The sequence below is a fragment of the Contarinia nasturtii genome, unplaced genomic scaffold (genome assembly GCF_009176525.2).
Source record: "Contarinia nasturtii isolate CC-2019 unplaced genomic scaffold, AAFC_CNas_1.1 Cnas_scaffold_2291, whole genome shotgun sequence".
NCBI classification, from domain to species: domain Eukaryota; kingdom Metazoa; phylum Arthropoda; class Insecta; order Diptera; family Cecidomyiidae; genus Contarinia; species Contarinia nasturtii.
In genome coordinates, this window is record NW_022199614.1 from 488232 (window position 1) to 509726 (window position 21495).

The window sequence follows — 21495 nt, forward strand, 5'->3', positions numbered from 1 at the left end:
GCACCATCGGAGCAATAAAGAAACATAAAAAGGTGAATTTGTATTATTTCGTGTTTTTGGCATACAGATTTGGTATCAACCTCACGATGAAATAGAAATACAGATAGTATGATTACAGTGAATTGTATTCAAAATCAAAAATTTACTGATTCAATGATGAAAATGAAATGTAACAAATGCTCAAAAAGGTAAAAACGTGCTCAAAAATAGTGTGAAACGTACGAACGATTGGCAAAATACTAAAGTGTCTTTCGTTTGTATTGAAAAGAAACACACATTTATATATGAAAATGACACAAGACACGTAACAATAAACCAAAATAAAAATAAACCATTGAAATGAACGAGGAGAGGCAAAAAAGTGTCCAGAAAACGACAAAACAAGAAAAGACATTCGCGCACGGCGATCGAATGAATGCGACCGCGCAATTGCCACAACTAATACACAAAATTCGTATTCATGCAAACCGAAAACTGCATTCAGAGTCGGACGACGACGATAGTTCGGCGAGTGATATATGGTTATCACATAAAATATATGTCGGATTGGTATGTGGGATTTGGGACAGAATATGTGGACTGCAAACACATTTTACGATTTCATTCAAATGATATCTGTTGCAAACATTTTTGCTTTTATTATTGAAATTGAAAAGATGGATGCAGATGTAATGTATTCAGTTGCAAAGAGAATTTCTCAAAACTGTGTACCGAAGAAACGGAGCAGAAACCTCAGAATTCAAGCACATACATATTACACATATACAACACCTCTATTGGCTCTAACGATAAAAAGGCAAACTGCAGTGTAAAGAGTAACAGTCATCGCGGTCGTCGTCTTTTTTAAATTTTATTTGTACATGTGCGTTGTCGTCGGTTGTATTGATTCTCTTATTCTATTTTTTTCTTTTCCTCATGAATTTTCGTTTTTATTGTTGAAAGAATGCTCGCATGTATGCACATAACATGGTCCATTACGGGGCTTAATCACAATCTATGGGCATAGAATGAAAGGCGCAAAATCAAACAAACCAGAACAATGCAAATAAATAAGCATATTTCACTAGCGTATTACAATTCCGAAAAAAACCAATTCACATTTTGTCTGCCATTTCAAGCCATTCATAACAGAAACCAATTCCATGCTTTGACCGCACAACACAATAAATTTGATGATTCCGTCAGTTTGTCTCGAAGTGAATCGCTTGCAAAGGCGACTATACAAAGCACAGATCAGAGCAAATGTAACGCGCTCTTAAATGAGAATTAACTAAATCATCATCCGTTGTGCAAATATCATTGTACAAACATGATTACTGTACTGACATTTTCACCGTCATTTATGCCGCACTGAAATGCGAAACATTCAAAAAGGAACAAGAAAAGGCTAAATAAAATTAATATTTTACGAACGATACACAGCATTTTTCTACCCATTTACAGAGTCCCAAAAACAATTTGACTTTTCCTTTCGTATATGAAAGCTGTGTTTAACAAATATATGGTTTATTTTGTGTTGAACACATTTACAATAAGATCAGTTCCGATCAATATCAATTTGTATTGAATGTGTAGTGCGTGAGGGTTCTCAACGAAAGATTATTAACAGTTGGTTATTCAAACCGACTGCAATGTTGTATCATTTCCACGCATGCAAACACTAGACAGTATGAAACGAAACAAAATGCAGACGCTTAGAACAAGAGAAAGATATGACACATAATCATGAAAGGCACAACATGTGTGATTCAGAAGCCAAATCTGGAATGACAGACAAAGCAGAATGAGATGTTGATCAGTAGTAAACTGATGACAATTTTGTTTTCTTCTCTTTGTATTCATAATATCGACGGAATCCGAAAACCAAATCGAATCGATACCCTGACGCAAAAGAGCAATAGGAGCACATACGATTACGATAATAATATATGTGATGATGTAAAATTGAGATATTATTAAATCGTGTATCGATGCCGTAAAATAATGGATTTGTCATTTCAATTTGTTCGCTTTAGGTATACGGATGGGTGAGAGCGTGACATAACGCATGAACTGATTAACAAACTCATTGCACACTCGTTTATTTTATCGTACACAATACCAATGGGTCAAAGCAACTATTATAGGGGCAATTTACACACTTTCTATTTCATTTTTCGAACAAATCGCCGTCATACAAACAACGGAAAGCGTGCCAAACCACCAAAAAATGTTGTTTAGATTTTTTTCACAAATACGTTTCAAACATTCGTGTTGTCATTTTCAATCATTTCAGTTAATTCGTTTTCTCATTGTTGTGGTTGCGTATGATTTAACTAACCAACGTTTACTATGACATCGAATTTCATACGTGTGAATTATGTGCAAGAGCTATTGATTTTTTACTATTATGATTTTTATGATAGTTTTATTGGGACTTGAAATTTTTGTAGAAGTTTTGTTATTTCTTTGTTAATTTGTGTTCAATATTCTGCATGATTAGGAATTAATTTTAAGTTCAATACAAAACATGCACCAAAATTACTCACCTGTTTCTTTATCACTGTTGTCATAAAACATATCCTTAAGATTTAAAGGAACTTTGGATGTGAGCAATAATTCATCACCAGCTGGAATGTCACGTATAACTTCGTACCATAACTAAAAAGAAATTCAGACAAATCATCAATTGGGAGTTTATAAAATCTTGGATTCAATCGCACTTACACATCCCGTATGAACGAAGCAACATTTAACATTTGCTTCATGTTCCATAAAAATAGTTTTCATTTCTTTGAGCCAATGAATGAATTGAGGAACTGGTTCAAGCCAGCCACTTACACCTGGAGCAGAGATCACCTAAAAATTAGACAAAAACATATTCAAAATTTCATGCTTTCCGAGAAACGGTAACGACGGTGAATGGAGCAACAATTATAACACTTTTAAAGCGAGGGTTTGTGTCAAAGATAAGTTTTCGATGGAGACGGTTCATATTGATGTAATGCTTCGTGGTATGAAGTGTTCCCTTATATTACATGCTTCAATTCATCAGCAACAAAAAAAGTACAGAAAAAGAGGAAACTTGAATGGTATGGTGTGAGATTGTCTACAACAGCGATTTGTATCCTCTGATTGTATGAAATGCATTATGGAATGAAAGTTCCATATTTTTGAAGTATATTTTCTTGTAGTTTATTTCGCACCAGGCATATTCATTATGTTTCATGTGACGACGATGTCGATCGATCGTATTGAACAAAACGTAAAATGGGTTTTGTTTGTAATAATTCATTCACGCCAAACGGTGGCAGTTCGCTGACAATTGCGACAGACAATATACAGAGAAATGTATAAAAAACAGGGTAAGAAAGACTAGATAAACAGCCAAACGGAATTCGATTAGGGTCGTTGTTGGTCATTTTATGTCTTCTTTCCAGTTAAAGAATGAAGAGCGTAAACCGACCAAAGGAAAACATTCAAATTAAATGACCATAAATTTTAAAATACAGCGCAAACATGTACAATCAATAGAACACCGAGAAGCACAAATATATGAACGCATAGCACGAAAAATATTGTGCATGCGTTTATCATTAACAATTCGAAAAATTAAATGTATATGTTCACAAGCATTTAACTTCATAGACATTTTCACCTTTATTTTCTCTCTTTCGTCGTCGTTGTTTCGACACGAAAATAATTTATAGTTTCCTTCCATACGTGTAAATACTTTATGCGGATTGTCTTGTCTTTTTTTAGTTACCTATACTACTGTAAACATAAATTTCAGACCGTTCTTTGCCTACATTAGATCTTTGAATAAGTTTTGTTTGACCCCGAGGCATATAAATAGTACGCTCGCTTCACATAGAAAAACTGGTAATAGATAAGATGAATGTTAAGAGCGTGTAATATGTTTGAATATCCTTGTAATTCTATTTACTTAGTCACAATTATTTAAAACAAATTATTTCATCTGCTGGAAACTTCGTTACGAAAATTTGCATATTTTTCAAAAAATTCTGTGCGTGATATCAGAAAGGGCAATTGTTTTAATAAAAAGGTAAGAAATAATTGTGTACTTATGGCCTGAAACATTTATTTCGACTCTACAGTTCAGCGAAGCGATTTGCGGTATGACTCTCAAAATATTGTCGAATATTCTGCAGCAGTATTACTGCTACCAAAAAAGTAGTCATAAAAACGGTAAAATATTTGAAAATTCCTTGATTTTTTTTTAATGTCGAGTGAATATGTTACGTTTTTTGCAACAAAATGCGTGTTTGTGCCAACGACTTCATTATTATTATACTTATATTTGTTGTGACTTTTGCGGTTACTGAGATTTTTTGCTGCTGCACTCTTGAACGTATTCTTTTTATTTGTGCAAAAAAGCGTTTTGCTACAACAGACTGAAATGCGACAAGAAAGAGAAAATGAAGTGATCTTCAGTTTTTGTCTGGTTCGTTTTCGTTTGCCTTTTCGTAACCGTTTGGAGTGCCCAATAAATTTTGAAATAACAAGATACGGTCGGTTGATTACAATAATTATTATGTGATGCCACTGTGGATATGCGAGTGATTCAACTGGGCACGTTTATGCTATCACTCTCTTTTTTTCTGTGTCCTGTGTGTTGTGTCGGCATTCTTTGCCTTGCTATACGTTTAGAAACTAATTGAGTGGGCTTTGTTGTCGCGATCGGTGTCGATTGGTGTCGATATTTACTCTTGATTGTTTATTATATTTGACATTTTTATGGGGCACAAAATGCAACTGCAAGAACTGAGCTGTAGTGTGCTGATCAAAAAGACAAAATACAAACAACAGCAATACCGTTGAGATTCAAAAGATTGCATGCGCCGTTTAAGAAAAGATAAAAAGCGGAACACTTAATTTACAAAAAAAAATCTATATGAATCTGCACTAAAAACGAAGAGAGGCAAAACAATGGAATATGATCGTTAAAATGGTGCAAAAAATTCATTATAACACCATAAATTTGGCATTTAAAAGCAACACATCATAAAATTATGAAAAATTGCATTTAAATTTTGTGAAAAAGGCGACAAAATGCAAACGTTGACCGGTTGACAGAAAGAAATATCAACGGAAAACGTGACACTTCAACGCTCATCTCGTCATGTATTCACGTTTAAATTTTACTTTCGTGAGTAGTAAGTATTATTAAAGTGTCGCAAAATAAATTTAACAAAGAAAATAAATATAAAACTGAATTGGCCTTTCGTTCGTCGTTTTTAGGAACTTCTCCAATAAACTATAACATTAAACTCGGCAATGACATGAGATCGAACTGGGTTCTGTTGTGACTGCATCTCTTTTAAAAATATTTTCTGATGTTTCCATGATTTATAAAATATATCTTCTTTTTCTGTTCGTTGAAAAGTGTCATTTACTTTGTCCAGGCGTTTTTATTATTGCTTAAAACAATGACATTAACTTTGATTTTATGTCTTTTTGGAAGGCATTCGCCGTTTGGAAAAAAAACCCAAGAAACTATCTTCATTTAAATTTGTTTTACGACAAACATATTAAGCGTGTCCATCCTGTCACTTTTCTAGCGTTTCGAATTATTATGGAAGTTTTATTTTGACTCGGTACTTTGAAAAAAAAAAATTGACGATTCCAGAGCACTAATTATTTTTGGATCAATGTTCTAGTAAAAGATCGTTGTCCTTAAGCGTAATTCAGCGTAAAATTAAAAAATCAGGTTTTATTGCTGATTCGGCGGTATAAAAATCTCATCGTTAAGAAAAATGTCAATTCGAATTGAAAGAAATTCAACTCTGTTATCCGACTAACATTTCTTTGTTTTTAGGAAACAGAAATAAATGCAATAACAATAACAGAGCTGAGATTTTATCTCTTTAATAAAATGTCCAACAATAATTTGCCAAATTGTGTGTACTATATACGGTTACTGTTTGTGAAACAACGAATAGGTAAAATGAAATATTACGACCATATTACACATGTAATCATATCCGGTATGTTGTAAAAAACACGCATATATATCCCAAAAAGAGTCCGCTGAAAAACTATTTTTGTGATGAAGACATCTGTTCGTAAGTAGTATATTTTTTGGGGTCTGGCAATCCAAAAACCATAAAGAAAAGAAATGGAAGCGATTTTCTTGTGCTCAATTAGACTATTTATTTTTCTCAATTTGGACCGAAAAATCAGAGATTCTTTTGACATGGCTACCATATAATTTTATTGAATAACAGCAGCAATTGCTGTCAAATAATCTTTTGAATGGTAGTCGCTGAGATTATTCCAAAAAGTAAAATAAATTAAATTAATAACCTTGGATTATATTAATATTACATATTATATAGTATAAAAAAAGAAGAACATGTTCATTTCGATTATTTCTGATGCGATGAAGATAAATTGCACGGAAAATTATGGGAAAATCTTTTCTTGATTCTATTAATAAAATAACTTCGAAATTGATTTGTCATTTTTTTGATGGAACGGAGAATAATTGGAGATTTAAGAGGAAAAAGGGGGAGTCTGAAGATATGAAATTATTATAAAATTAATAGTGGAAGATAAGTGGCGATATGACTGAAGGTCGGGACTATTGAATAAAAAAGGGGAAAAATCTGAAGAATTTCAAATGAGGGTGTACAATATCACTTCGAATCTTCTTCTTCACATAGCTTTGATACCGCTTTATACAAAGAGTGACATAGTTTCAAAGACAATTTAATTCTCATAATATAATTATGAAAAACATAAAACAATGATTAATAAACAAATTGTATCACATGAATAATGCTTTATCACATTCAATTAGCATTCAAAAAATCAGAAGAAAAAAAAACAATTATTGTTTGTCATTTATCAGAGATTGTTGGGAGAAACATTTTTGTGCGTAAACATGGCTCATCTCATTTTAATACGTTAATCGATTGAATGCAGTCTAGTGATCATAACATATGTTGTTATGTCATTAGATGCAGGCGCTGTGGTTTATGATCTTTTTCACTTCAATGGATCCATCGGCAACATCAAGAAGCGTACATATTGTACATTTGCTCACCCAAAACATTTTATCATCTTCATAATTTGAAACAATAAATTATGACAGAATATTGTTGCACTTGACATCGCACTCCTGCTGTCGTCATAGTCGTCGTTACACTGACAATGCATTTTCAGATTTTTCATAATCATTCGTTCCATTCAACGAAAATTGTTCTTATACGCGCCGTAATTTTTATTATGAGAATATTCCATTAGACATTAGATATATATTTATGGCACTGAGTAAGCACTTGACCTCTGTATTATGTGTGGAAAATATTGCTGTTGAATCAATCGACAGAGCAGCGTGGTGCATTAGTTCAATGATGGAACGATTCCAAAACAATGGTTTTGCATTCACGCTCATAGCTAAATCAATTAGGTCTTAGCTTATTGAAATAAAATGAACGATGAGCGGAATATTTTTGTGAGAACCTTTTCTGAATCGGAGAGCTAACGTAGGTGTCAATGACTCATACTCCTAACTAACTGAATGAAGTGACACAAATTCAATGATTTACTAATTTTGAACTACTATTCACCACAGAATAAAAAAAAAAATAGTGCTTGACTTCGGTTCCAAGTGTGAAAATATTTTGCATTTTTTTTGCTGGCAATGTATTTTGAACGTAAAATGCGTGGCTTTTTCACTCCTCTACAATCGTAGTGATGATGACTGCTCTGAACGAATGATTAGATTACACACAAAAACACTATAAAAACTGCGTGAAACGACTTAAGGCAATTTTCATGTACTTGTGTCTGTTCGATGGCTATGCTCTCCGCACAAAGTCATGTCTCTTTTTTTCTGTATATTCATACTAATGCACATTGAATGATGTTGTAATAATCTGACATTGCCGTACTTTTCGTGGGCTCGTTTTTATAACTGAATTTTGTTACGCTCTACGTCTCTCTATTCATCTCTCGGGGTTCTCATTCCATCAATTTGTGTGTGCAATATGCTCTGCATTAGGTACGCATCACCGATGAATAAACGATAAATGTTCCCTCATTTTATGAATGCGTGTTCGGATACGAATCCGTGTTTGCCATATCGCATTATGTACACTTTTGTGTTTATAGTCGGTTGGGTATCGGATATTCAATTTAAACGATTTTCACTTCTCGTTTTCTCTCTCTCAGTCAATTTTGGGATGAATTGAATGAACAGAATACAATATGGGGATGTTTTGTCCATGCACGAAGTCACAGTTTATGCAAGGCATATCTTTTTTAATGAATCAAATCAAAATGTTTTGCTCTTGTAGTGGTTAAAATGATTTTCGGTCCACGATGAATTGTTATATTTACGATGGTGTTTCAATGGTAATATAAGTAGGCTACTCAAAGTAGCCTATCATTGTGGCGCAATTGCATTCACTTACACTCAAAGTGGATCTCTTTGCAAGGTTACTCCTCTTCTGACGCAAATTGAATGAAAAGATGAAATCATTACGTCGATTTAAAAAAAAATGGCAGAGAAATTTATTCAAGTACATTAATCAATCGAACATAGTCTTGACGAAAACCGATTCTATCAACAAAGAGAGTGAAAAAAGTAAATTCAGTGCTGTTTTGACACAAAAAAGTTTGTATTTTGAATTTTAAATTAGAAATAGGAAATAGTAAACGAATATAGAAATGGTGAATCACAAGACCAAAATCAATTTCCAGTAGAAAGGAAACTGATTTGCTGTGTGTGTTCACTGATGCTAAAAACAGCATAAGTAACTTCTTACGAAACAATGAAGATTTACAAAAAAAATTAGTTGCAAAGTTGGAGCTTAACATGTAACTGTCGAGCATCTTTACTGAAGTTGTGCAAACTCATTCGTGTTTTTAGAGACATTAAATTGTTTTTCTTTCCTCAAAATAGCACAGTCAAATCCGGGATTATATTTGTGGATGTTTTATCTCATGTTTTTTGAATGATAGATAATGCGACACTGCAAATATCCTGTTTCAATGTCGTTTATACAAAACAAAATGTGAGAGAAAGACACAATTTGTTTTTATTCTGGTTTATCAGCTATTTAAGAAAAAACAGAAAGAAATGGATCTGTTTCACAATGTCACACAGAGGAATCAGGAAAAAATTGTCTCTTTTGTTACATCACGTACACGAGACCATGAGAACATCGAAAAAGTGCAGAAAAAGTGAAATAAACCACCTTCACCAGGACCAAAAAAAAACAGGTATTGAATACGCAGAATTTTTGGAATTTGACCGACAAATGCAACGATGCGTAAAGAACAATGCGTAAAAATATTATATTACGCACGTTGAAAACGATGATGAAGCATATAAATATTGAATACAATTGTGTTCAGCTCATCTGATCTATCCATCCCATGTTTTGCTTCAGAATACTTATAATTTCATCGTAAATGATCTAATATGCAGTCTTTTTTCAATAGGAGTAATAACATTTCCTCTTAAACGTGACAAACCGAATTCAATGCCCATTTGCTTATGCATTTCATTCGAATTTTACGATCGATTATAAATAAAAATTTAGTATTTAAACCATTGTACAGAGAATATAAAAGTGTGAAAATACGATTTGTTATCGATGTACTTGAAAATGCGACGCAAAAATAGAGTCGATCAAAACTATAGATAAAAAAAAATTGTCAACATTTTGAAGCGGTAAGAATTTGGGTGTCAACGAAAAAGAAGAAGCAACAGAAGGCGAACGTTGCGAAAACAATACATGTGATGCATTGTTTCGTTAAGTGAATGAATTTCTTATTGGTCTTGATCTTATTGTTTTATTTAAATCGACTGTGTATCCTCCCATATCCTTCTTGGTGTACTCAAATAGATCACATTTTTTTCTACTTTCTACATATTATCACGTTTTGTGTTTGTCTATTCCTGGCAGCCACTATCTTTAAAAAGTTTCCGAAAATGTTTATTGTGTCCGAATAGGGAGACAGAAAGATTCAAATAAATTTCCAAGAGATTGCCGTTTTCTGTGCGTGTCCTTTCATTGTTTTGCATGTTCAACGTAAGGGATTAAGATCATGATTTTCCTTTAGATTCTTCTTCAATGTCAATCGGTGGCATTTCTTTTTATTATTATTTTTTTTTTGTATTATACAATTGTCTCGAAACAATTTTCTTCTGAATGACGAAGTGTGAAACGATGAATGCATAGATTTCATTCTCCTTTTTGAGAACTATTCCAAAAACGGACGTTTCAAAATAAAAGATGTGCCTTCTTCTATTTTCTGGCATGATTCAAATGTTTCCAACACATTGACATTCATCGATAAGTTGACCTTTGTTTTTCTTTAGAAAATTGCCGTGCTACGATTAAATCATGCTCATACGTAAATACAATGAACGAACACATTGTGCCTGCACATTTTTATTATGAGTTTTTAGTGCAATTCAATTTGTGCATGAAAGCAAAACACATTTTGGGCTTAAAATCTTAGTTTGGTTGAGCGTGATATAAAAGTATTGTCAACTTGTCTTGGTGTCACACAAATGAGGTGTGATTCTTAGAACGATGCTGAAGTGAATCACAATCGAAATTGATGACCATAATGAAAATCAATATTCTACTTCTATGCCGCCCAATTACCGCTGTTTGCCTTGTTACACATCACTTCAAAAAGAAAGAAAAACATTGGCAATAAAACGGCAAGTTCGATTATGATATTGTGTCAGTCGATCAATTGTTAAGCAACATTCAAAATATTTATGTAGTGTATATCTGGCGAAGTTCACCCCAGTTGTAATGACACTATACAAAAAATGTAGCACAAATATGCAAATCACCTCTTGATGTCAATCAAATGTCAATTTCGTTCATTCATTTTCTTCCGATTGTTTTTTGTTCTATGTAGAATATTATTCTGTGGTTACGCTCATAATTTTCCCATCAATGTGGCCACAACGTAAGCGTTGTATCTTTGGTCACCGCATCAAAACAAATATTCTTGCCGGTTGTTTTGAAAACAGTTATTCCGATGCTTCAAAAAGTCATTTGCATTTGACATCATCAAGAGTATCGGTAAAATATCAATTTCAATTACTATTCATAACTCAAAAGTGGAAATTTTATTTTAAAATTCACTTTTTTTAAATATTTATTCTTTAAATAAATAAAACACATAATCTCCTGAGTGCTTTGAATGAGCATTTTTGCATCCTAAATTATTGTATTCCGAAATTGGTAGGTATTGTTATATTATTATTTATAAAAATTGTGACCGGAGGTAACGGATTGTCCAACGTGCACCTTTGAATTTCTTTTGTATTTTAATTGTGCGGTTGGGCATTTCCTCTTCAAACTGATGGTCAACTGTGATACAAAATTCGAGACGCAATTGAAATTTGATATCATTTGGTCATTTTTGATCTTAGCGAAAGAAACTGTGACAGTTGAGATTGTGAGACACATTTTATTGTCTTGTTATCTCAAATTCTGGAAAAGGGTTCAAACTTAATTTCAATTGAAAAAAAAATCATATTGATTTAACGGTTTATGGCACAATGGAAAAGATCTCGAATCCCAAACAGTAGGAAATCAAGCGGTTTATGATTGGAAAGAGATGAGAATGAGAAAAAAAAACATTTACGCAATATAAGAGTTCAAGTTCTCCTCATCAATTTATGAATATTGCTATTTCGATGAAAATTCACATTGAACAAAAAAATCCTCCTTTTTGTTGATACTTTCTTTTTTCTTTTGTGGAAATTAACCCCAAATGAAACTATTCATTAATAACATTCGAATGACGAAAGTGTCAAAGAACCGAATGAAATTAGTTTGTTCATTTTATTTTTTAAAAAAATGGTTAGTCCTTATTATATGCGATCACTTCCATATGTGCGCAGTAGGCATTAACAACCTCATCAGAAAATTAGTGCGATATCTGGAAATGGCCATCCCTCTCAATGTAAAAAAAAAACGATTTTTTCGGGTGAAAACTGTTTTTTCTCCATAGTAAATGAAGCTTAAAACCGATAAAAATTATCCTGCATCGGGAACGGCATCAATGTCTCTATTTTTGCAAGTTTATTGGAAAAAACGAAATTTGAAAATGAGATAAATGCCAAATTACCCTCATCGTATACAAATGCGCATGTGTGAATAATGGTCGTATCAAGCTGCACATGGCCAAATATCAGTGTTTGTCGAAAAAAAAAATAAGCTGCACAAACTGAAATACGTAACATGAAATGTTGTTTTTTGATATGTTGGTGACACATTCAGCAGTAGCCGTATTCGTATCCTTAATACCAGCGTAAAATAGTGAGCCACATAATACAAATGACGCCAATATCCATGAGTCGAAGAAAATCACTACATTTTAGAGAAAGACAGAGAGAGCATCTCCCTAGATCAGGCAACAATGAAACGGACCAACAAAAATGAATTTAAACAATTTGTGAGTGAATCTGGTTTCTACTTTGCGAAAATGGTTTAACAACTTAATTCAATATTTTTCGTATCTTTTTCGTTTAATATTGGCACATTTTCAAGCAATTGAGCGTATAGTTGCGTGTGACTCTTCGTTTGCAGAACTGTGAAGTGACATCTTACCAATATAGTCAAAAACATCAACAAACAATTCTCTTGAAGCACTAAACAAACTATCTGGTTGCAGGTAAAAAGAAAATATCTTTTGAAATAAGTGCAGAAAATCGAATCGTTTTTTTTTTTCAATTATGACACCAAATATCTTGATATCTTGTTCACACATACACGTATATACAGCTGAAAAACAATTCTAAGAGGGGTAACCGAGAAATTAGATGCTTCCTTTTATTTGTCGTGATGCTGTAATACTGCAAAGATGGTTATTTATTTCTTTGGCCAGGTGTAAACCAAACAAAATTAAGTATGTGCCATTTGATTGACAACACAAAGGGTTCCGATGCGCGTACGCAATGACAACAGCAATGACAACAGCATCACAAAAGAAACGAGCAGAGCGTACAACCACCATGAAAATCAGGGATTGAAAAGGAAAAATATGATTTGTTTTCTATTTTCTCTTTCAGCATATTTTCGGCAAATGTTCTGTTGATTTGCAGTGTCAATGAAAAAAATTGTGAATTGCACAACTATTGGAACATCAGATGAAAAATAATGTTATAATCATCTGCGCCATCAGATCACAATAAGCCGGATCATCGGAGAGAAAAAGAAGTTCAATTGAGACACTTTTGCTACTGCTGCTATGTTTACATGCCAAACTTAAGATGAAATTGAAAGAAGGCATTTTCAAATTTATCCAACGTAACAAGCATCCTCAGATGATAAATGGTTCTAAATTTAATGTTGTCCAAATCAAAAGAAGAAGGTAAGAAAACTTGCTTTTTTATTGTTGTTGTCCAATAGGATAAGCGAATTGGATTCATGTGACTTGCGCTATGATTAATCAAACTTGTGATTCAAAATTAACGCGGTATAAAATTATTATTATTAGCCCATTATTTATGTTGTTGATAGAAACTATTTTTCTTAGGCTTCTGATGGCATATGAGTGAAAATCCTTTAAACGATGATGGATTATGTTGCTGCTGACACGGAACAAAAGGCTGAATCGAATAAAAAGATGTTTAAAGGTAATTTTTTGCCACACATTATTTTTTCTATTTGTTCTTTATTATTTCGCCTCCATTTCAATCATTGTAGAAATATGGCGTGTGTCGTACAAACAATGTTGGCTGTTATAAAATCCTCGATTTATAGCTTCATTGCTATCAAATTATTTAACAACAAATTCAGATTACATTCTTACTTAACGAACAGGTATTTATATCGCCACCATATAGGACAAAGCAATCGTATCTATTCTTTGAAAGATCCATTTAAAATATTTGTACAGTTTCTGTGATAACTTTTGTAATTTTATTTTCTAGACAAAACCCAAAAAAAGTTTTTTCTTATAGTTTTGCCGTTGAAATTCAAATAGCATAGAGAAAATGATCGACCGAAAAGTTTTCGAAATGTATTCATTTCAAAAGCACCCCTTTTATGACAATTATCATGACTCTAACACTCACCCATTTATATGAGATTTAAATGAATATAATTATGGTTGGGAATACACGAAGAAGGGTACTTTTTGAAAGCGGTCTAACAACGAGTCACAAATAATAAAATGAATGTATTCGGTAGACGTTTTTCTACTTACTGTTTTTTTCCTCTCGATCGCTTGTGAACTTCGTGCTTCTTTTATGATACTATTTACTGTTTAATGTTCGGCACAAGCAGAGCATTTGCATTCGATTCTCAAATATGTTTTTTTTTTCACTTTATATTCAATTGAAACCTCATGAATGCATAATATCTTTGATGTTTAAATGGCGATGCCGTTGTCGTTGAAACGAAAAATCAAATACGAAAATGTAAAGTTAAAAAGTCGTTTTTCCACGTGAACGATTTGATGAGTACCGAAAAATTTGTAATGGATAATTTTTTATTGTTGCCGCCGCTTTCAGTTTGTTATAAAAACAGAGTGGATGCACAAAAAGTGAGAAAAGTGTGCTTGACGATAGAATAAAGTGATCGAAACGTTTTTTCATAGAGAATTTGCGAAAAATAAATTCAATTTCAATTGATAAAAATGCTTGAAGGCGAAAAGGCTATCGATTTATGCACTTGAAAGGTAGGGCCATTTATATTTTATTTACTTCAGATATTCCAATTTTATCGTTGTAGGTTTTTTCAATTTGGATCAAATCACAGGACAAAATTATTTATGCAATCATTTTAACTTGAATATAAATCATATTAAATATATGCAGTGGGCGAATTATTGAATTAATACTATAATTTGAATGATTGAAATGCGGTCAGAAATGGTGTCCAGTCACCCGTGCAGTTGAATGCACAACCCTTCGAAAATATTTTCATTAATTTTCTAAGTAATGTGCTTTTTTGATGACAAGATAATCGGTGGAAATTTATCAATGGTCAATTTCACACTCGCAAACAAGGAAATTAAATGCCCTATAATTCATAACTAACGCCATATGGACCAATTAACGAAAATTTGTAACATATTTTGACATGTTTTGCGACAGATGATTATGACGAATACTAAGCGATACTATGTCTATCTGCATATTGTTCCGCGTATGTACACAAAGTATTTTGGTGTATTTGGTGATTCACCTAATTTTTGGTATTTGCTTTAGAGATTTTCACATGAAATGCATTTTATTCATATGTTTTAATTGTTATTTATGCAGAGGCAAGCAAAATTTTAAGCTTTATTCTATGTCAACATTATGTATAGGATAGAAAGTTAGTTGCTGTCAGATTATGAGAAATTCCCATTGAGAATCAATATTAATGAATTTGCATGTCGAATAGCATTCGCTTCTTTTTAATTCTTCACTCCGTATATAATCTAATCAATTGCAAATGTTTGTGAAAGTGTGAATATTTACGATGCAAAAAGATGTAAACATGAGATTTGGACGAAAGTAATAATAAAAACCTTGTTTTTATAAATTTAAAATTAGAATTTAAAACTTCTTGTTTGAAAATGTCCGGGTATATGTTGTGATTTATAGCTCAATTATTGATTCATTGTGATAAATTCAATTTTATTGGAAATCTAAACATTTGGCAAAATAAAATGTTGTTTATGATTTACGTTGAAATTGTGCAAAGACGCACTCGGCTCGAATCCACACCACTAAATCATTCCACATCACTGCGCTAATTACTGTTTGACGCACGCACTCATTTCAAAAAGTAAAACCACCAAATGTGGTGCGCTGTTTACGATGTTATTGTAACAAAACCCTCAAAAACGATACGAATATATTTATCGCAATTTTTAGATCGCAAACGTTAACTAAGTTATTGTTTTGCAGTGAACAACAAGGATGACTATCGTCGCTTTTATTTAATGCGAATGGAGAAATTGCCACCCTTATACAAAACTCATCCATACGAACGTAATATTTAACGGGAAGTTTACGAATTTCCCCAAAAATCCATGTGACTAGTTGAATGCAGATTTCAGGAAACCAAATTGATTTTCATAAGAAACATAAGATGAATTGCTATAGACACCCTCACAAGTTGAAACATATGCTGATTTGCAGTAGGGTTTTTTTTAACAAACAGACAATATACATGTCTTACATTGGTGTTAAACAATACAGGAATTGTTTAGACTCTACGTTTTCCTTGTGCGTATTAAACGAATTCGTTTCATAATTTGTATGGCGTGAGGTAGTTCGTCGGTGGATGGATGGAAATTGCTTCAATTTAGTTGTTAGAGATTACAACACGATTACATAATAATAACATTGTGCCAAATCTGATCAATCAACAGAACACGACGCAAAGAATTTGAAGAAGAAAAACTTTGATCTTTTCACATTTGGTTTTTATGCTTCGATTACATTTTCAAGGCATTCACTTTGATTTTATTCCAATTTGTGGGCTTATGCCGAAATCACTTGGATGATGTTGATGAATGTGTTGACTGGTTAATGATGCGAAAACAATTACGGAAATCAACGCATATTTAAGGGGAGATTCTTTCAGGGGGAGATTTTCACATTTCCATCGTCTTTTAAACAATTCAGAGTTCATGCTTTTATTAAGTTGTTCTGTAATTCATTGAAAATTTTAATTTTACTATGGATACTCACCTCCCAGGCCACATTTTTGTCTGTTGGTTCTGCTGTCCATTTAATTGGATATGGTCCGAATTGAAAACCACGATGTAACGTGACTTTTGCATATATCGATCCATTTTGTACATCCAGTTCAGGCGGTGGCGATAAATATGCCAGTTCACTCAGCATTTGTTCTGCTGACCTCCCACGCTTTTCATTTCAATTTAACAAAAAAGAACACACGTTGACATAAAAATTCAATTATTCCACAATTCAAACACAATCAAATTGAGTTGGTATTTCAAGATCAAGTTTAAATTTTTACCTTGTGATTTGGCGAACTTATGTGAAATTCGTCCGGCATTGAACTTGCACTTCTTTTCGACATTTCGAGTTCGTCTCCGCTACCACCTATTAATTAACGAAACGAAAGAAAACAAAGTCAATCGTAAATATTATTTTTTTTGAAACGTAAACACTGAACAATAGAAAAAAAAAACTTCAAACAAAAAACTCTTTGATTTCAGGTCAATAAATTTTCGGTCGAAAATGCAAAGGATATTTTTATTAAGATGGCAATGTCATCTAATTTCATTTCAATCGTCGGTACGATTAACCAGGTAATTATTGAAATTATACGAAAATAGAAGAGTTATTTCAACGACACAATCACATTTGAACAAATAAAATCACGTTAATAAATTGTTGAGAATTTTAAATTAAATCAAAACAACAATCGTATCGGATTCTATTTTGGTGGCTCCATTTTTTTATTTGCGACTATTTTCTGTTCGAGTAGAGCTGAAATAGTTTTTGTTATAGTATTTATCAACACTTTTCACTTTGCTTGTAATATTTAACATCTTTATCTTTGAATCGTATTTTGGTCTTCAAAGAGAATTTTGGAAACTGTCAAAGGTGAATGGAACGAACAAAATATTTTGAATTTTTCTTTGAAACAATTGAATTATTTTGAACTGGCATGTCTTTGGCGCGGCAGAATTTTCCTCTTGATCAGATTTGTTCACAATTGATTTAAGAAAACATATTCTTATCAACAAAATTTAAAAAAAAGTATATATTTTTTAACTTATGATGATTTCTTTTACAAACATATTTTCTCAAATGATTTCTTTTACCTGTTGTCTCATATGATGAAGATAATGACAAATTCATTTTCAATCTTTCTTTTCAAATTTTATAAAGTGATTGGACTAAATACTAAATGGTAATTTTCTGCACATTTGTCATTTCTTAATCACTTCGCTGAAGTTTTTGATTTATTGATAAAGTTGCACGAAAAATTGGAGTTTTTAAACACTTTTTAAAATTTAACTTTTAATTTCCACAATCGATTGATCGTTGAATTCAATGTCCGTATTAAAAGTAAGACAATCACTTTTATAAATAAATTTCGAGGCCAGAAAAAAATTGTATTTATTAAATATATTTTGATTAATGTTAATAAATTAGAGATATGGCACTTCAACTAGTTGAAAATTTTACGATCGCTTAAATTTATCGAAGAGATCGGTTTTCAACACTATGATGATGTCGCACTCTCAAACGTTTCAGTTGCACAGTTTCGAAGCGAATAGTTAGTAAACTGTGATAGGCCTCTCTGGTATCCGCTTTTGTATTGTCTGTCTGCTGTGTGTGAACAGCAACTACTGTATAGTATCGCAGGCGAAAGAGCGAGTATCAGTTGTTGTTGTTAGAAGGATGCTTGAAAAATTGTTTTGATTTAATTGTCAAAATGCCAAGGGGCAGACGAACATCCCCTTCTCTTTATTTTCAACTCTGCCTATGTACCGAGAGCATATGGTTATAGCACACTAACTCAGTCACTCTCTCGCATACATACATATAAAATCACACACAAATACAAACACAAACACATGAACTGATCAAAAATGATACAGCCAGGACACAACCACATCTAAAAAGATACTATATTACTACCGATGCCACATTGATATAGTTTTGGCATATAATCATCGCACAAAAATAATTCGATTGTATTGTCACTGCACAAGCACACACACTTATACACGCGCACGTACACACGATACCAATACTCGTAGCATGGATATAGAGTCACACAATCATAGTCCCGTTTTCGGATTACTACAAACATAAATCCATATGCTATCCGTACAATGGCCCAAAAGAAACGGATACATTCCATATTAAGCGCATTTAGTCATTCTGGTGTATTCATTTGTTTTGTGTGCGCTTCTCTGTCATGTTGTTTTTTCTCTTCGTTCATATACAGTGCCGTTCGTTCGTCTGTCAGATATTCAAGGCATATAGAGTCGAAAATAGAGAGACATCGTGACGAGCTGAATTGAATGTTACTGCATTGTTGTTGCTGTTCTACCGCCAATGTATCTCTCTCAACGTTTTCCAATTCAAACAAACAGCACATCAACAAAAGGGAGTGGCGTTGGGCGGTCTTTAAGGGATGTTTTCATCTTTGTGTGTTTGCATGTGATACGTATCAGATGTGTACGCAAACATTTAGGAGATTTGCTCAGCTTTGACTCATCCGCACCAAAGTTTGACTCTCTCTCACTCTCTGTGATGTTACAATGAATACGAATCTACTATACGAGAAAAATTCCTTTGTCACATTAAAACACTAAGAACTGTTTCGGTTGTGGTTTATCGGTGTGTATTGATACACCAGAAAACGAGGAGAGAGAACTTGAAGAATAAAAATCAATATATTTTTTTGTCATTCCATAACTCCATATACATACAATACGTTAAATGGATCTATCAGATCTGAATCCTGGAAAATCGCTTTCAAATTTCATCTGTACCAATTTTAATAAAAAGGCGTGTGCTCTTGCTATCATCGTTGACTTCATTATATGCAGTTGTCATCGTATCAATGAACGAAAAATGGTATATAAAGCGAATCAGCTCGTCGTATGCAGTAGAATCGAAAACTGGTATCTTTTTAAAAGGCAATGTTCATTCGAAAAAGAGCAAAAAGGAAAACGTTAGATTTTCCCTCTTTTTTCCACTTTTAGCATCTCTCGACTTCATTCCAATGTGATATAACTTTTTTTATCGTCAAAATACATAATATAAAAGAAAATTGCGGAAAATGTTATGTACGGTGAGCTCATGCTCACAGATGCTGCTCATCCACATGCTCGTATTCGGCTAACCGCACTTATACACTGTAGTATCTTTCATATATTGTCTGCTTGATTCTGTGTTTGGTGTGTTGCAAAATAGCTAAAGAAGCGATTATGGATGATATTGTGGTCGCAGCAAATAGTATATTTGTAAGATGGTAGTAGTAGTGGCTCTCGTCTTCACTTCAATGATAGAACTGTGTATGTGTGATCTGCGATGTGCGTCCTAAATAAGGGATACAACTTTGAAGTGGTTTTTCTCAATTTTTGGTTGGTGGATGATGATTTTGCATCCTATGATATTACATTTGGGGTTGGATTAATCAAAGAATGTATACAGAAAAACAAAATGCTTCAGCACTGAGAGCAATTTCATATTCCCTTGTATTATCTACTCCACATCATTCGTTTGTTCCATGAGTTTGCGTTCTATCTTGTATCTTTTCTCGCTTCAGCGCAATGGTATTCTACGCAGAAATAAGATGTCTTTCGCCCAGATTGATCTGAAGCAATCTAAATGCGATGGCTCTTTCAAGGAATTTAAACTCGGAAAATGGCCCTCTCTTTCCAGCGATGTGGAGAATGAGATGTAGGCAGGGCTAAGAATACTTCCCATTGAAGTCTTAAACAAGAATATGGCTTTTGTGTGTGTCGCAGAAGTTTTATTTATTTCGATTTTTTATAAATTTTATTCAATCCAATGAAATATATAGTTAGTTTCACAGTATTCAAATTCAGTTGTGATGAGAGATAACTTGAATTTCACAGAAAAAAGAAAGAAAGAAATCTGTGCACAAATTAACAATAAATTTAATTCAGTATATACGAGTATAAAAAAAGTTATTTAAATTAAAATGATAGCTTCTTCCACATGAATTACTTTCAATATATACCTTTAGCACTTGATTATGTAAATTTGGTTGCATCAAAGTGACTTTTTGTATTGTACAAAGGTATGACGCACTACAAAATGATACAAGGACAGCTATCATCCATGTTGCTCTATTTGTTCAAATATGCAAATTAGAAAAGGGGTATCTTTGTTAGGAATACGGTATCTAAATTATGAATATTATTCATTCAATTCTATCTCTTATCCCACTAAATCTTATATTTTTAATTCATACTAGTTCTAATTACATATTCATAGTTTGGGTTAAATTATGTCATGTAAGATTTGTGTTTGTGTCATATTATGTGTTGAAAACATGAAAAAAGTTTATTGCGTGAAAATTATGGCTCTAATATTATTTTCATGGATGAACTCAAACGTTGTCCTATATATTGAGAAAATGTGTAAGACGATGAGATGAATCATGCGCCGTTAGTGTCATAATTTATGATGATGATTTCTGTTACAGGGCGACATGCTACATTAAGGATCAATACTTACGCAAAAACTGGATTCAATCCTTTTAAAATGATTTTAAAATTGAATCAAAATGATATTAATGCGAAAAAAGGTGTAAAATGGCAATGTATTGAATGCCAAATCGATGTCATTTTCAAGATATAAACAATTAATATGCAAAATGAAAAGACGAAAAGCAACGGCAATGTACAGAGGAAGGTGATGACCCTACTTTCATAAATTCATGTCGTTTACAATGACTTCTCATTTGAATGCCATTCTATGAACTCCTGTCGTGAAACGTCGCTGAGCATCCGACATTGTTGTGAATTCATCCTAATAGCTGTAAA

The 21495-nt window shown here is 32.8% G+C and overlaps 1 protein-coding gene across 2 annotated transcripts in view; it reads right to left on the reverse strand.

Moving 5' to 3' along the window:
• Positions 1-21495, reverse strand: part of LOC116348136 (histone-lysine N-methyltransferase PRDM16-like) — a 70687-nt gene that overhangs the window by 22839 nt on the left and 26353 nt on the right. The window contains exons 1-5 of one of the 2 annotated variants that reach the window (XM_031779017.1): positions 17785-18214; positions 16971-17056; positions 16679-16855; positions 2707-2838; positions 2529-2640 (exon numbers count right to left, since the gene is read on the reverse strand). In XM_031779017.1, coding sequence (XP_031634877.1) covers positions 2529-2640; positions 2707-2838; positions 16679-16855; positions 16971-17056; positions 17785-17821 — 544 coding nt within the window. In that variant the 5' untranslated portion in view covers positions 17822-18214. Of the gene's footprint in view, positions 1-2528; positions 2641-2706; positions 2839-16678; positions 16856-16970; positions 17057-17784; positions 18215-21495 lie in introns of those variants that run through there. The other variant, XM_031779018.1, reaches the window with a different exon arrangement.